This window comes from Lycorma delicatula, chromosome 4 (assembly GCF_047948215.1).
Source record: "Lycorma delicatula isolate Av1 chromosome 4, ASM4794821v1, whole genome shotgun sequence".
In the NCBI taxonomy this organism is placed as follows: domain Eukaryota; kingdom Metazoa; phylum Arthropoda; class Insecta; order Hemiptera; family Fulgoridae; genus Lycorma; species Lycorma delicatula.
In genome coordinates this window covers 144,165,124-144,183,158 of record NC_134458.1, presented here as the reverse complement: position 1 = coordinate 144,183,158, position 18,035 = coordinate 144,165,124, and the positions used below count along the sequence as shown (strand labels likewise).

At 33.3% G+C, this 18,035-nt stretch overlaps 1 protein-coding gene across 1 annotated transcript; it reads left to right on the top strand.

Moving 5' to 3' along the window:
- Positions 1 to 421: 421 nt before the first annotated feature.
- On the top strand, positions 422 to 17,774 carry mRpL2 (mitochondrial ribosomal protein L2). Its single transcript, XM_075364301.1, has 4 exons — positions 422 to 800; positions 2,221 to 2,472; positions 12,144 to 12,356; positions 17,426 to 17,774. The coding sequence occupies exons 1-4, from the start codon at positions 569 to 571 to the stop codon at positions 17,653 to 17,655; spliced, it is 927 nt and encodes a 308-aa protein (XP_075220416.1). The 5' UTR covers positions 422 to 568; the 3' UTR covers positions 17,656 to 17,774.
- Positions 17,775 to 18,035: the final 261 nt, after the last annotated feature.

The window sequence follows — 18,035 nt, the reverse complement described above, 5'->3', positions numbered from 1 at the left end:
ATTTAAGAAACAAAAAATAACAAACATATTTGTAGTTCAATAAATATAAAATTAACCGTTGTTTCATAGACCAGTTACATTATATTATACTAGTTACATATTATACTAGTTACTAGTAGTTGCGTTATATTTTACTTATAAAAATTTATTGACACTTTCACGTATTATTTTGTGAGATGGCAGCTCCACTGATAACTACTGGAAATATCCTGCACATTTTGCTGCAAAAAATTTCCTGAAAAAACAAATTCCTCCGAGTTCGCATTATGCTGCAATTAAATATTTAGAATAGATATTATTTAATATACTTAAATATATCTCCCTTGATCAGAGTAGAGGAAAAGGTGCGTAAGAAAGTACATTTTTTTATAAAATGACAGAAATTATTATAGCGCTAGCGGCTAAGAAAAGTTGCTGTCTTTGGTTTGTCGGGCACAGTTGTGAACTCGTAACATAAAAGGTTATGTTGGTTCCGTGGATACGATTTCGAGGTTAAATTATTTATTAACTTTTAACTTCATAAATTTCCTTTTAAATAGTAGTATCTATTGTTTAGTCTGTTTATAAAATGGCGTTTTTGTTGCGCTCATTAAGTGTTAAAACGGCACTAACCTCATCTTTCATAATTTGTGACAGTTTGAAACTCAATGGTCCTTGTTTGAGTATTGTTAAATTTTATAAACTAAAGCAGATTTTACCACCAAAATCAGGAAAATTTGTAAGAAAGGTACATTATCCAGAAGAATATACAGTTAAGCCTTTAGATGTGACTCGACTTGGAGGACGTGATCCAGAAACTGGTAATTTTTAATATTAACTTAAAGACGTAATATGAATAATTTTGTTTTTCATTTGACCAGTGTATAGGCATAATATGCCTAATACACTTAGATAATTTAATCTACATCGCCATATGAATACTATAAATCTATGACGATCAGTCTACTGAATAAGCAATCCATAGCCCATGTTTTGGGTTATTGGTAAGGCAAACCACAACTCGTAAGTTTTTTTTGGTAGATCCGAATTATAGTAGGCTTTTTGTGTTATAATATTGTATATTTTATTAAAAAATTAAACTAGTTCATTTTTTCTGCTATAAAAACCTTGGTAATTATTTACTGTTTTTAATAACTATTATGCATTTTGTAGCTGCAGATGAAGGTTGGATAACAGTTGTAAACAGAAATTACTTTTGGACCCAAGCTACTGGATTTGAACTCCAACCCAGAGTACAGGTCAGCACCATACCACCACTTTTCAGAGTACACTTAATTGCATAACATAACACTCCAGTAATACATCCATCACACATGAAACACTTCCCTCCTAAACCAGTTACTTAAATCGGCAAACAAAACGAAACATCATCTATTTTGTTCTGTAAACTCCCATTTTAGAATTAACACATATTTATGAACTTTTTTTGTTTCTGATGTTTACAATTTGTGACGACCTCTTTAAATAAAAACTCAAAAGTTATTCAAATTCTACTTCTGTTACCAAACTTCAGATTATTATTTTGCACCTCATACCAACTTTTCTCAATGTGAGCACCATTATTTAGATCTACAAAATTCACAGTATAGTAAACAGCAAGATCTTGGAAGCCCTTCATTCCCAAACAGTTTTTATACCTCTAACAATCTCTCATAACAGAAATACTCAACTCTATATTTTCCTTATTACATTAGACTAAAAGTTCGGCACTAAAGATATAGGTATTAAATTTCAGCATCTGCCAAAATTCCAGCTCCTCTGCTGTATCTGTATGGTTATATATTAACAACAACCAATTTTCATTTCATCTAATTCAGCACATCTTCCTGGCCCATCTAGCTTAGTTTCTTAATATGTCAGTTTTGTTTTATACAGAACTATTTTATTTCTTGTTTTATCCCCATGAATTTTGTAGATTAATCATTCATTTCAAAATATGTAAAAAGGAGTTAAGGTTTATAAAATTTTTTTCTGAAACTATAATACTGTTATTCATTCAGTGGTGTAGCAGTTGCCTGTTGTTAATTGTAGTTCATTTTGAAGTGATCACAAAACTTGTTTAATATCAAATAGTATATTTGACGTATGTCTACATTAATTAGACAACATGTAATATGTTGTCAAATAAAGTATGTGATGGACAGTAAGTAAATGTAAATTTATTTTTTTTATGAAAGTATAAGAAAATTTTTTCATGTTAATAAATGAATATTGTTTCAGGTCGTAAAGTTGTTAATCGTGTTGGAGGTGGTTTAAAATATAAGTATCATTGGATTGACTTTAAAAGAGTTGGTCCTAAAGAAGATGGACCACCATTAGAAGAACAGGTTATGCTTATTGAAGATGCATTTGAAAGAACAGCTAAAATTGCCTTAGTTGCATCTGGTGATCGAATGAAATGGATTATTGCATCTGAAAATATGAAGCCTGGTGATATTATTCGTACATCACAGTTCATACCTGTTAATCCTAGTGAGTTGAATGTTTTAATCTTTGTTAAGTATAATAGTACAGAGTGATGCTAGTTAAAAATTAATTAATATACAACATTGGCTGGATATTATTTTCAGGTAATATGTTATAACACCTTTCTATTTATATTACAGTATATTTAAAAATATCATAAATAGTCTTACATATGTATTATTAATACAGTGTTAAAAATATTTTATTTTTTGAAAGCCTGAGCTCAAAAATTAATTAAAAGTATAGTACAATTTTCATTATAATATAAAATAACTGCATCAGTTTGTTTCTCCTATCACTAATATAATTTTATCACTTTAAGGATTGGCTTAAAAAACTAAATTAGCTTTTAAAAAACGTCCCACCAAAACATATACCATTGATGTAATTTAATAATTTTTGTATTACATTACATTATTATTATTATTATTTTTTTTTTTTGTGAATTTAAACAGATGTGAAGTATGTTTAGAAAGTCACCAAACCTATATTTAAACATTTTGTAACTTAGCATTAGTCCAATCTAGTTATTTTACTACAAATAAGCAAAGCTAACTTGCTGAGGTAGTTTAATGATTAAACTCTTCATTGAAAAATCAGCTAAGCTAATTTTTTAAGTCAAGAGTTCTAAGGTTTGAGTCCTTGTAAAGTCAGTTACATTTATGTGGATTTGAATGCTAAACTGTGGAGACTGGTGTTCTTTGTTGGTTGGGTTTAAATTAACCATATGTCTCAGTAGTGGTCAACCTGAGTCCGTTCCAGACTTCAAGTTTATCGGTACACTTACAGTTACATTGCACTATGTTTGCAGCTATATCAGGCCTGGCAACCTGATCGCAGTAATTTAATTTGCCCATATACACACATACCTGGCAGTAGCTGGAAAACTGGTTAGAGAAAACAAACAAAATTTCAAATAAATATTAATATTATTTTGTGGGATATATATTTATTCAGTAACTGATATACAGAATGGCGCTCAAAATGATCCAACATTTGGTTCTGTTAAAAATATTTATTTGAATCGCAATACAGAAAATTAAATACAGTGTGTATGCTAATACCTGGAGATTATGTTCTGCTTATCACATGTTCAATATGACCATCATCACGTATAGCAACTTCTTCAACACAAACGCCTATGTTGTTAATAACTTAACAACACATATCTTCAGTTATCTCGTTGCACATCTCAATGATCAGCACTTGCAGTTCCATCACTGTACAAGGATGTTTAGGGAAAATCCTTTCCTTAAAAACCTCCAAAGGAAATAATTACACGGATTCAAATCAAGACTATTCAGGAGCAACTTCTGTCTATGCAAAATGATTAGAAAATCAGTTTGAAATAATATTTGTGTTAAAAGTTTCATGCAGAAAGTTTAAAACATTAGCTGTGTTGAGATCTGGCTCCATCCTGCATGAACCACTCGTTTTCTAATTGAAACCCTTTTGCAAGAAACTGAGGAACAAAATTATTACGTAACATGTTTAGATAACGTTTATTGTTCACTGTCTGTTCAGAAAAGAATGGCCCTATTACATCATGACTTGAGATAACAGCCCATACCATAATTCTTAGAGCGTGATGTACCTTTTCATGAAGCATGTGTGGATTTTCAAAAGCCCAAAAACGCACATTTTGTTTATTATTAACAACCCCATATTAGTGAAAATGTGCTTCATTTGAAGACCAAACATTGCTCAACTGTACGTCTTGTTCACAGCCCATTCAGCGAATGCCATTCTTTGATATTTGTTCTCGACCATTAATTTAGGCAAAACTGTTATTTGTTACAGATACAAATGCAAATCAGTTTCTAAAATTCACCACACAGATCGCCTAGAAATCCTAAGTCGTGCTGCTGCTTTTCTTGTTGATTTTCCCAGGCTCCTCAACAACGCTGCTTTGACAGCTTCAACATTCTGTGGAGAATGAACATCAGCAGGCCATTTGCCCTTACTCTCAAATATTAAACCATCACTTTTAAATTTTTCGTAAAGTCTACGTATTGTTTTAAATGAGGACGACCACCGAGTTGGAAAATGCGCACGAAACCACCTTTGTGTAGGCACCACACTTTTCGTTTCATTTAAAAACAACACAGACTCTACACACTGTTCGGCAGTCAGAATTCCTTTGTCAGTCATCTTGGAATGATACACAAACAGCACACTCAAAAAGAAAAGAAACTATTCATGAACTGCTGTCACTTATGACAACATGAAACACATTAATAATTATTAACCTAAACAGTTATTGCCAAAACAAATGTTGGATCGTTTTGTGCACCACCCTGTTTGATTATTTTTTCTTATATAAGGAAAGTATGCTTAGTTGGTCAAATTTTACATTTCAGAGTGTTGGTTTTTTTTTAGTTTGGTATCTTCAGACTGGATTCACCGATTTGGATTAAATTTGGGCACAGTGATTTCTGGATGCCCCATCATTGAAGCTATTTAATTTTGGTCACTACTAGGCTAGGGAGAGCATGGTACAGATCTTATGGTTCCCATAACTCTAAGAGCTGATCAAATTTTTCACATAATTTAATTTTACTTAGGTAACTAAGATACTTTCTGATGGTGTTTTGCCTTATTCAAACTTGAATGAAGGGGTGGGAGCAAAAACCCATTTTTGTCAATGCTGGATGCTGAGTCACATTCTTGTATTAATTAGATAAATACATTACATTATATTTGTATATCACTTTGGTTATGTATTTAGGAAATTTCATTCAGGCAGGAAGTAGTAAAACTGTATTATTTTGTCATCAGTTATCAGCTTTCTTCATATCTTCAAACTGAATTAGCTGATTCCTACGATTTTTCTTTTCCAGTGAATTATAAATATGAGAAATGGATGTTACTTAATTTTGATTAAACTGGGCAAGGCGGTGAAGAGATAGAGTTACTGTAGGTCCTGTATCCCAAAATTTTATTCAAAAAGTAGATTAACCAGTTGCTGGCTTTTCATGTACATCTCACAACCTATTGCAAGTTTGTTTTCAGCATTGGTATTTGCATGAATTCATTTTATCATTAATATATTTTGTGTTGAGTTTGGCACTGATGAGAGAGACGCTTCCTTTGGTATGTATCATAGTTTGTTGAATATATTGTCTTCCTCTAAAACAATTTCCTTCAAATGACCTATAAATAAAAGCCTGGAGACGGATGGTCCAGGGAAGATTTTAGTCAGCCTTTATGAAATTACACAGTCTTCAAAGATTCACACATCAGTATAATTGAATTGGAAGTAAAGTTGAACATGGCCAAAAAGTTTATTATAATTATTTGAATAATGTTAAGCCATTAATGTCTGCAAAAAAATTGGTTGTAAGTACTTTTTATTAAGAAATAATGTAGAACTATTGTAAAAATGTACACAAATTTTTAAAATATGCAGGTTTTTGCAAAAAATGTGGATATCTTCAGAACTTCATATTCTATTGTCTTTTGCTATTAAAATTCCTGAAAAGATAAATCATCTTCATCTGATTACATGGTTAAAAGTGTCAAAACATGACATTATCTTGAATAATACTTGTGAATCTCTTACCTTAACCTTACTTACTGTTAAAGCAATGTTTTTAGACAGATACTTCTCTGTCAAGTTAATGGATAGGGCATCACTTTTGTGTAATCTAATTAACAACACCAAGAAAGCTTAATTTGCTAAGAAAATTTCCTTAGTGACTTTTAAGAGAATATTTAGTGAAGTATCATCATGGTATGATCATTATACCTGGTGTCTGAGAATTATCTGAACAACTTTCATGTCTTGAAAAAAGTAACAGTCCTATTAATGAATGGTTGCTTTCTGTTTAACAGGTAACTCATAAGGTTTCTCTCTGTAAATACTAGATAGCACTTTGATTGCATATGTAACCACATACATCAGTTGCCATGAATCTACAGATGAAAGCATAGACTGGTTTATTGAAGCAAAATCATACACACAAGTTCAATGCAATTTTAGAACGCAATGTAACTTTGAGTCACTTTCTAGAACAAGTATTCATTCATGGTATGATAAATCTAAACAAACTAGTAGTCTTGAGCATAAGAAGGATGCAGACAGACCTAGAGCATCAGATTAAAAAATGGAGTTCGTTCAACAGTCTTTTGTTCGTAGTCCTGGGAAGTCAGCTCAGATTGCAGCACATGAGTTAGATCTTTCATGATCTACCATTCATGATGTTTTGAAGAAACAATTAAAATTGGGTCCTTATAAATTACAAATATTGCAGCACATTACACCACAAGATCGCACTGCTAGAAAGAAATTTGCTGAGGAAATTATTAAAAAATTTAAAATAATGATTCCTATCTTAAAAAAGTTATCTTCTCAGAAGAGGCTACATTTTACGCGTCTGGAAAAATTAATCCTCAGAACATTTGAACATGGGGATCAGAGAATCCACATGTTACACTTGACTGTATTAGAAATAGCCCAAAAATGATTGTTTAGTGCAGACTGCTTCACGATCATTAATTGGACCTCTTTTCTTTGCCAAAATGACAGTTAACACAAATATCTTTCTGGACTTGTTAAAAGGATTTGTTTACCTTCAACTTGAAGAGTTACAACCAGAAATCATATTCCAACAAGATGGTGTACTGCCATGTGGGGTTTATTATTACATGAATCCCTCAATAACACATTCTCAAATCACTGGATTGGATGTGACAGACCAATTGCTTGGCCACCTCAATCACTGGATATAACTCCATGTGATTTTTTCCTATGCAGTTTCATCAAGAGTAATGTATACAAAACTTGTGTAGTGAATATTGATGACCTTAAGAAGAGGATTGTTAACGCATTCCAATTCACAAATGTGGATATGTTACAACAAACATGGTATGAAATTGATTACCAGTTAGACATTTTGCGTATTACTAAAATGACACTCACATTGATTGTCTTTGATTACAGGTAAAAAAACAAAACTTTCAGTTCTAATGTTTCTAAATTCATACAACCAGTTCTTGTAACTTAATAAATAAATTATTTACTCGGTATTAAAATTATTCAGATAATTCTCAGACTCCTGATATTACAATCAGCTGTATTGCCTGTTTCACAAAGTGTAGTCATTTAATTAGAAATAGTAGATTTAATGTATACTAAGATAATTCTGGTATTCTGAACATGATAATGAGCAAGTAATATTCCACAATTAATATGCACTGTACTTATGAGTATGACATGCTTGTTTCAATAAATGAATGAAGAAATCTTTGTTAATCCATTTTTTAAGTGGTAATTATCTTTTAACATTAATACAGTATAAAAATTGCAAAACAGTTAACACTCTATCACATACATTTTTACTAAGGATTAATAAGAAGACATCCCGAGGTCGAAATCTATTTGGGATGGTACACGCTGAATTTTCCATTCAGCTATAAAGTGCCAGAAGTTGGTCACTAATTTAACCATTTACACAATCTTAAGATAATATTCTTAAACTCTTCTTTTTTGGCTTCATAAAGAATTTCAATTTGGTTAGTATTAAGTAACTCGGTTACCAAAGTAACAAGCTTGAACTTATATAATAATATTGAATATAGTAAAATACAAAATATGTAAATATACACCAGTGAATTCCTGGTCAGTTATAGATAAATTATTATTAGTAATAGTAGTAAGAGATTAGAGAATTTTGCACTTATTCTGTAGTATCATAGAAAGAAGCAGCATCATCATGAATTCCCTGACAATTTTCAAAAACTTAGTCTTACTGACCATTTTTTTAATATATAAAGGTAGAAGATTAAAAGATTTTGGAGCTGAGTATGAGTAACTCTTTTTATAAATCTTTAATCTAGGTCTAGGTAGAAAATAATTTATCCAATAAATTTTGTAATACTTGAGTACCTTTTCTTTCATTTCTGCTACTTTTGTCAAAAAACACTAAATACATTTTAGAAATACATGTTTTTAAGTGCTGCTTTCCTAAAGATTTTAAATAAGGGTCATACATGCCCATTCTACATGTATTCATTATAATTTGAATAAATGATTTTTGTAGAGAAACTGGAGGCTTTAAACTCTTATAGGGTGGATGGGAAGTCCCATTATACTGTAATAAATCCAGCTTAATCAGGATCTGTTTTATTTTATCCTTTTTTAAACGCCCCCAACATCCCCGGCCTCTGCCGTTAGGCTATGCGCAGGAATGTCAGGGTGTCGTGGCAGTCGACTGCCCCCCTGTCTTGCCGTTTTTTGGCTTCCCGTCGGGGTCCTCTCCGTTGCATCAGGATGCAGTAGCCCTCCCTTCTGGACGACCACTACATCCCTCCACTGAGAGGCTACCCTTCCCGGCCCTACACTAGGTTGCCGGCTGCGCTTTGCGCATAGCCGGCAAACCGTCGCGTCCCACCTCTCACACCTGAGGGTCCTGAATGCATCATCGGAGCACCCTAACTAACCCGCATTCTTGCATATGCAGGAGCCAGAGTGACCTCTGCATCCGAGCTGCCTTTCCGGCCCTACACGGCGACCACGATTCACCCCTTAGCTTAATCGGGATGTACTGCTGCCAGTTCTCACCACTGATATCGCTCACTGCAGTTGGAAAAAATGGGGAGGATAAGCCTTGATGGGGATCGTCCACATGTTCATTTGTGGTGGGATGACCTTAGTCATAGTCAAGTGTAGAACGATGGCAGATAGAAGTGTATTCACTGTCGAAGAGCAGTTAGCTTGTGTGTGAGTCCATGAATATCCACACACTGTTAAAACATTGCAGAACATTATGAATGACTTCTTTGTACATTTTGGGAAATCATGACAACAAACGTTATTGACATGTGAGAAGAAGGCTTTTGCAATGTTAAGTGTTTTTGATGTGCCACGCAATGGGAGGCTAAGAACTCAAGCTGAGATGTGTGCTGCTGTTAAGGCATCAATTCAATGATAACCAGTGAAATCAATGCGCAGATGTTCTGCAGAGTTAGGCATTCCAAGATCAACAGTACATGACCGAATGCGAAAGGACTTGAAAGTTAAATGTTTTTGTCCAGCCACAGTTAATGAGTTGAGTGACAATGACCTTGATCGACATGTTCATGCATATCAGTTATTGCTTGAACACTTTCCGAAAGCAAATGATAAAAATAACATCATGTTCTCAGACAAGTGTGCGATTTATCGAAGCTCTCATAATCGAAATGTTTTTCTGGACAAAAGACAATCCCCACTTTTTGAGGAAATCGAATACCATCTGCCTCATGTTATAATTTGGGCTGGGATGACTGCTGAACATCTCCTTGGTCCTTATTTTTTCAGTGGTGCAGTTAATCAACACAGTTATCTGAGGATGATCAACGAGTGTTTACTTCCAGAAATAATGGCGAAAGGAATCGCTGACATCATTATATTTCAGCAAGATGGTAGTCCAGTGCATTTTGCTTTGAATATCCACAGATATCTCAATGAAATTTTTCCGAATCACTGGACCAGACATGGGACAGAAGAGTTACCAGCTGCCTTGGTCTGCAAAAAGCCCTGACCTCACCTCACCGGACATTGTACTCTGGGGTTTTGTAAAAGAAGAGATCTGAAAAACGCAGATACGTTAACAACAAGCTGTTTCAAGACACTGTTCAGTCAGCACTTGACCGAAATGATCACCCCCTGATACGTTACTGTGGATGAACAATCGGAGGCTCATAAAGCTGTGCTTTGATAATTGTGGAACCCACACAGACATTTTAGATCTATAGAAGGTAAGTCTGCACCTATCCTAATAATTTTATATCTAGCGTAAAGGGACTTCCTGCCCTCCCCATATCACTAGTCTATATTCAGTTTTGTACTAATAAATGCAAAATAGAGAATTTCTAATAGATTGATTTCAGAAAGTGTTCTGAGCATATGAAAAATTCTCAGGTAACCATACAATTTTAACTTGATGTAATTACTATGACTTCAACTTAAATTAATATCAAGCAGAACAACAAGGTATTTTATTTCTTTTACAAACTCTAATGTCAGACAATTACTGTTCGAATTGTGACAAGCTATACTGTGGTATTTTAGGAGAGATGTAATGGATATATGATCACTTAGCATTAAAAAATATATATATATTTTTTGGACCCTATTATGTTGAAATTATTAATAAACCAGATTTTCAGTAGTTTAATATCATTTTGCATATTTTTTCTTCATTCTTTGATAGTTTTTTCTTGTAACTTAAGACAGTGTCATCTGAAAATGCAGTTTCATTGCCAATGCATAGATTGTTTATATACCCTAGAAACAATAGGCCTGACAGAATAGATCTCCTGCGGGATGCCAAGTAATAACTCAGCTTCTTCACTAATCTCCTCACCTGCTCTAGCGCATTGGGTGCAGCCTGAGAGAAAAGAAGTAAACAATTGATGTGCAATACCTCTTACTCCTGCATTATACAATCTATCTAGCAGAATTGTGCAGTCTATTGTGTCAAAGGTTTTCATCATGTGAATAGTCTAGCACAATATTCTCCTTTGTTGATTCTGTTAATACTGCAAGATTATTAATTCAAACAGAAGAATGACTTTTCATATGAAACATATCTCGTGTTGTGTTGTATGTGATTTAATTCTCCCTTAAACATTCATAAAAATACTTTGTCTAAATTGTATGCCAAATACATTACAATATTCTGTTATAGTTTTGCATTGCATATTTTATGAATGCTCAGTATTTATTTGTATATGTTAATTGTTTAAGTTTTTGTGTTATAACAGTAAGTTTTTTTAAGGTTATTAAGTATGATATAAGTAAACTACAAATAACACAGACATCATTAAAAAAAATATTTTTTTTTTAGGAATTCATCCATAAAAACAATCTTGATATTTTGCTTGTAAAAAAACAATAATGTAAATATTTGTTTTTAATGTGCAAGACAACTTAACATTAAACTGTACTTGGAAAAAACAATTAAATATAACAGAACTACTTTTCATTTGAGTAAAAACATTTGTTCAGAATATACATATAAAACTTTAAATTACCTACATTACTAAAGTCATCTACTAAAATCAAGTTTCCTAAGTTAATACACTTCTTAAATCTTTTCTGAGCATAACTTCAATTTTTTTTGTAGCATTGTTACTCATAGTAAATAAATAAAACCTTATAAAATATTATTGACTAATTTAACACATTTGGTTTGACAAGACAGAATTAAATACATGGAAGAAGAATAATTCAGCTACATAGTCACCTTATGGTCTTCAGCTTTCCTGGAATGTAACTAACAAAAGGAAAAAATAAATTTTCTAACAGTAGAAAGTTAGAAAGACTAAAAATTTTCTCTTTGAAACAATATTTCTATTAAGACACAAATTGATAATCCTACTTTCTCAGGATTTGTTACCTCAGAAAAATGTACATTTGTAAGACAGCTACATCGTGATGAGATTGGGAGTTACCAGATTTAATTTTAAAAATTACAACTCAAATTTCATTTTTGTTTCAGTTTTAAAATACATATCTTTAAATTATTTAAACAGTACTTGTACTTAGAAAAAAAAATCATTTTTATTATTTTTAAGTAATTAATGAATCAATGTTAATAATATCTATTTGTAAATCATTCCTCTTCTTTTTTAACTATTATTGGCTGTCATAAAAAAATTATACACTAAAAGTTTTGTTATGTTTTTTACAGTTTGTGCAAATGAAGGTGATGCGTATCCATTGGGGGCTTTACAAATAGGAACACTTGTTCACAGTATTGAGAAGTTTCCTGGAACTGGTGGATTTTACTGTCATTCAGCTGGTACATGTGCAAAAATATCTAAATGTATAGGTGATAAGGTGGTAATTGTATTACCATCTAAAGATGAGATTGCATTACCTAGAGAAAGTATGGCAGTTGTAGGTTAGTATTTTAATCGCTGCTTTTTTTAAATTGCTAAAGATTTGTAATTATAAATATTTTTATAAATGGGTTTTATTTATATATTTTTTTCATTACTGTGATTATAATCCTCTACGGGTTCTGCTGTGAATGAATTCTTGAGTTTATTTTTCCTACAAATAATGTATATTTATACTTTGAAACAGTCATGTAAACCATTCATTAAAAAAAGGTTGTAACCGGAACTAGTATTAACTTCATTCAGAAAAAAATATAGCTCGAAAGCATATCCTTATAAAAAGAAATAGTATATAGGGATGTGAGCTTAGATCCCAAGAAGGAACTCTTAGATAAGATCAGCTATCATACAGTAACTTGAAGTGTTAAATCATTTAAGGAAAGGGTTTTCAAAGTATAGACTCAGTATAGTGAAGTGAAAATGTATGAATAAGGCCCAATTGCAGAGAAATCCAGACTTCGACCATTTTTTCCAAGATATGGAAGATTCTTGCATGCAAGAATATTTAGTTCTAGTAACTGAGAAATTATTAAAAACTGCTGAAATTTATTGGAGGTTTTGAATCTTATACAGGTGTATGGATCCTGGACAGGATAGTTAACTACCCAGATGGTAGATTGTTGTCCTTTTTCATCCCATCTCTTTTACCATATCCTTGATTCCTTCTTCCCCTTTATTGCTTCTCTAAGTATAGGTCAGATGTAGCTAGGTTGCTTTTCTGGGTATAGGTCTGATATAGCTAGGTTATCTATACCAAGGATTCCAGGAATTGAATTGCCAGTATAACCTTGGTATCTGTTATGGATGCTACCTGTAAATTGACTTGCAGAATGTTTCCTGACCAGTGTCTCCACAATTAGTCTAATAGCTGAAGTGCCTATTGTATTAAGCTAGAACTCCTAATTTTAAAGAAAAGGAGGCTATAACTGCTGTTTTTCAGACACTAAAACTAAATGATTTAAGGATAAATTTCTGTTGATGAAACTAATATTTCTTATTCTGTGCCAATTTCATGAGATCCTTAAAATAAATCCCTTGAGTGTGTATTGTTTTTACACAGAATCAATTCCACAGGTGGTATTATCTCCTTAAAAACACTGTACACTAGCAAAAAATGTGGACTAATAAAAATATAGCAAAATCTTGTTGAATTTAAGAATAAAGTAAGTTGTCAATTCATCTTGCCTAATGTATTCATATTTTAATCACCAGAATCTAATTCAGTCTTTCCCTGAAAAATTAACTTGACAACCAACTTTTGTAAAAGTAAAATGTTAAAGTAACTAATGTGGCATTTCTTTTATTTGATTATATTAATCAAATAGTAACATAGTGACCACATCCATGGCAATCATCTGCTTAACATCTGTTAACAATTTTTTTTAACCTTTTATGAAAAAATCTGGGTTAGATTATCTTAAAATAAATTACAAAAATTATATATTTATAATTAATATGTAGCCGGTTGTTATTTCTCTCCTTTAAATATTATTTTTCAAGGGTTTTTTTTAAATACAAACTATCCTTTGTTGCATTATGTTTATCATCCTCATTATCAGAAACTCTTTTTCATATTTTTGCACAAGCATATTTGTCACAACATCATCACTTTCATGCAGTTGAGTTTTTCACAACAAATGCAATCTTCTAATACTTCAGAACAATGTTATGCTTCATTGTTGACTGTCTACCTGATAAAATGTATTCATGTTGTAGATTTCCCTTATAAAAATAAATTAGTCAGCATTAACTTAACAGTACTGTATCATTCTATTTTTGGTATGACTAAAACTTCATTTTTAAGTTATCCACAAAAGTCAAATGATGCTTCACCATTTATGATAATTTAAAAAAATTATGTTACCAATCTGGTCACAAACAGCTGAAACAAAAACTTTCTTTATTATTTTAGAGCAGTTTTGATCAAATTTTACAGAGCTATATATCTTGGCCAACTTATTCGGTAAGCATCAACTAAACTGAATCAAAAATTGTGTTACAGTTTTAATTCATAAATGCTGATTTGCTGAAATTCCTTTACAGCTGTGTATAAATGTTATATATTTTCCCTGTTGCATATTCCAGATCATCAATCTCTCTTATAATTCTGTCAGTCTTTCATATTTTTCTATTCTTAAACTTGAGTGTGACTTTCTTCTCTGTAGATTGTAACTTTAAATCCCATACCAGTTTCATTTCAATTGTTAATAATTTAATGCATATTCGTTGTTCAACTTTTCTGACTTGACAGATTTGCTTGTTTAGGAACTAATCACTTTTGCAAACAAAAGATGAGCTGTGAATATAATTTCTGGCACAAATCTTTTAGTTAAAAAGATCTATCCTCATTTAGCTTCCAGTTGAACCTAAATTATACCTCCACTTTAGATACATTTTGTACATATCGAATACATCATATTTCTTACTTTAGCATTAGTTTTACTCATTGCTGAGCATCGTGACCCATTTACCATGTGCTGCCATTCAACATGGCGTTCAGCTCTCCTGAAAGCCTGTTGGAGAGGTAAACCAGTGAGTGCCGATTTCCATGACAGAATGGTAGCGTCTTGGCCTTTCACCCAAAGGTCCCAGGTTCAAATCCCGGTCAGGCGTGACATTTTTCATATGCTACAAAATTCCATTTCCATATCCCTCGCACAAGCTTCAATCTTATGTGGCAATATTATCAAGCCAAAACAAATTGTCTTGATCTGGTCTATCCATCCATCTGCTTTCTGTCCTTCCCCATGGCTTGGCGCCACCTCAATCTTTCCTTCTGCAATGGTTTTTTTTTAAGTTCTCGCAATTTCTTCTCACAATACATTATATTATTGCTGTATTATTAGGCTAGTCATTGTAGGTGATTCATCTTAATTGTTAATAATTGCAGAGATTTTAGAAAGAGTTAATTAATTCAAAAGAGATAATTTATTATAAAGCAAAATGTGGCAAACACTATAGAAAAAAGGTATAATAATATCATAAAACAGCTGTAACAGATGCTTGTTATCCATACTTATAACTTTTTTTTTCTTTATAGAGGAGAGGAATACCATTTACATACAAAGTCAGGCTCACTAACAGGTTCTCCAAGATGTTATTAAATCCATATGTGTGCCTGCACCCTACTAACTAAACCTCCACCTCTGTTGGTTAGCCCTCCTGAAACTGCTTATGTGGCATTACTTCAGGAAGGGGGTCGATACCATCAGATACAGGGGACAAAGTGCCCACAGCTTCATCACACCAAGGCGACCTCCACATGCTCAGGAGATCCTCTAGACACTCATCCGCCAGCCTGTCCGATCTGGTACCCTCTGGAATCTCCTTCCCATATGGAACTTTTCTGCTGCATGTAGTTTCACCATCACCTTTCTTGCGAAATCCTCTACAACCTTCCAGCCATCCTCACTTTCCTTGAGCATTTGTTGTGTTTTGTCCACGGCGTGAACGTGCGGTCACAACCCAGTGTATCTAGCATTTCCACACGGTCTTGAAACGCGGGTACCATAAGTAGACATGTTCTGGAGTCTCCTCTTCCTCACACTCTGGATACATGTCCAAATTAAACCTATAAAGGTAAGACCTAAAGCTGCCCTGTCCCACCAGGAGCTGCACAAGTTTGTATCCCAGCAAGCCATCCAACCTCTCACACCAAACCTTTAATTCACTAACGAGGTGATAGGTCCAGCGACCCATCATGCCCTGGTCCCATTTCTCCTGCCATATTGCCATTAGCTCATCTGTTATTATATTGAGTGCCTTTTTCCTGTCGCTGGGTGACAGGACCCCCTGCTCACTAAGTTTCTTCCTTTGCAGAAATATCAGATCAATCGGCATGTCCAGCCAGCACTTCCACTGTCTGTAAGGATAGCATTCTGTAGGTGGAAATAACCTGTAAACAGCACCATCTGTGTAGGGACTGCAATTTCGCTCTGTACTTTTCGTATCTAGCTACTCCCACCCATAGCTCAGCTCCGTATAAGAAAGTTGAATATGTCACCCCAACTAGCAATCTCCTTTGCTGCTGGTGAGGTTCACCATTGTTTGGAAGGAGGCCAGCAATCAATTGTAGTACCCTCTGTGCCTTCTCACTTGTCTTAATGACATGGACTCCAAACCTGAATCTAGAGTCAATCCATACACTCTCATGTACTTGATCACTGGTCTCGTGACAGTCTTACTACCTTCAAGTGTATGTACCTATGCCTGGTAAGATACGATCGGACCATCTGAGTCAGGTAATTTGGGACACCGTAAGTCACCAAGGAATGCATAATGGTGATGTAAGAAATGCAGTTAAATGCTTTTTTCACATCCATCATTACCAGAATACATATCTTGCCACCACCACTTCTCATAGATCTTTCCATTGTCTCGTACATTCCCACTGCAGTGTCCAGGGTGGACTACCTCCCATGAAAGCCATATTGCCACCACTACCGATATCTGCTGTTAAATCATCCGCTCCAGTACCTTGGCCAGCGAATCAAACATTGCCAATAGCCGGTATGAGGAGAGGAGCAACATATCTCTCCCCGGCTTAGGCTCCAGTACCAGCTGCTGTTTCCTCCATCTTTCTGGGAAGACATCTTCAGTAAGGCAAGCATTGTAAGCTTCCAGAAAAACATTTTGTTCAGCTCAACCTGCCACCTAAGTTAGGCAGCCAGTCTGGGACTGGTGCCTCATCAGTTGGTATCCGTGATACCGCTGCCGGCTGCGAGCTCCTCAGAGGTGAGGGGGTCGGGGAATCCACTTCTTCTCCATGGGAGAAAAGCCCCTCTATAATACATACTTATAACTAACCCATACTATAACTAACTTGTAATCCATACTTATAACTGGCATCTATCATTTCAGGTTATACTAAAACATAATTTATATTATTTATTTTATGGATATAAAATTATTTTAAACACAATGATATAATTAATATTCAACATTAAAAGACAGTAATGTCTTCCCTTTTAAATGGAATAAAAACATTTCTGTTAATATTGTAAATGTCCTTTTCTTAACATTTGCTCATGTACATTATAAAAATTACTATATTTTTTGTTTGTTATTTTAGGAAGAGTTTCAAATCCTGATCATTTCAATATACCAATTGGTAGTGCTCAAAGAAGTCGAGAACTTGGAATTCGTCCAAAAAGTGGTTTATGGCATAAAAAAGATGGTAGATTCGGAAGAAAAATACATCCTCCGAAACCTATAAAGTTTGTAACTAGTTTAAAAGAAGAGAAACCTGAAGAATTGCAACTGACATTGTATATGAAAAGGAAAAGCTTTTTACAAATTTAAAGTGAAATTTTAGAAATGAAGTGAAGCGTTGATTATATTAAACACATATCTTTTGTGAAGTATCTTTTCAATTATTTTGTAATTAATGGTTTGTCATTAAATATAATCTTTTTTTATAACTGAAAGTTAATTGTTTTTTACTCCTTTTAAAAAAATTAACTTCTTAAAAAGCTTTTCTAAAATTATATACATTTGAGTAGATGAGAGAATATTGTTACATGTTTGCTTATTATATTAAAAAATTATCTTTTATATATATATATATATATATATTTTTTTTTTTTTACACGTTAGCTCTCATGTGTACTATATATTCTACACACCAAACACTTTAGTAATGGACTGTGTGTACTAATGCTAGTACCCATCAATATGTTTCT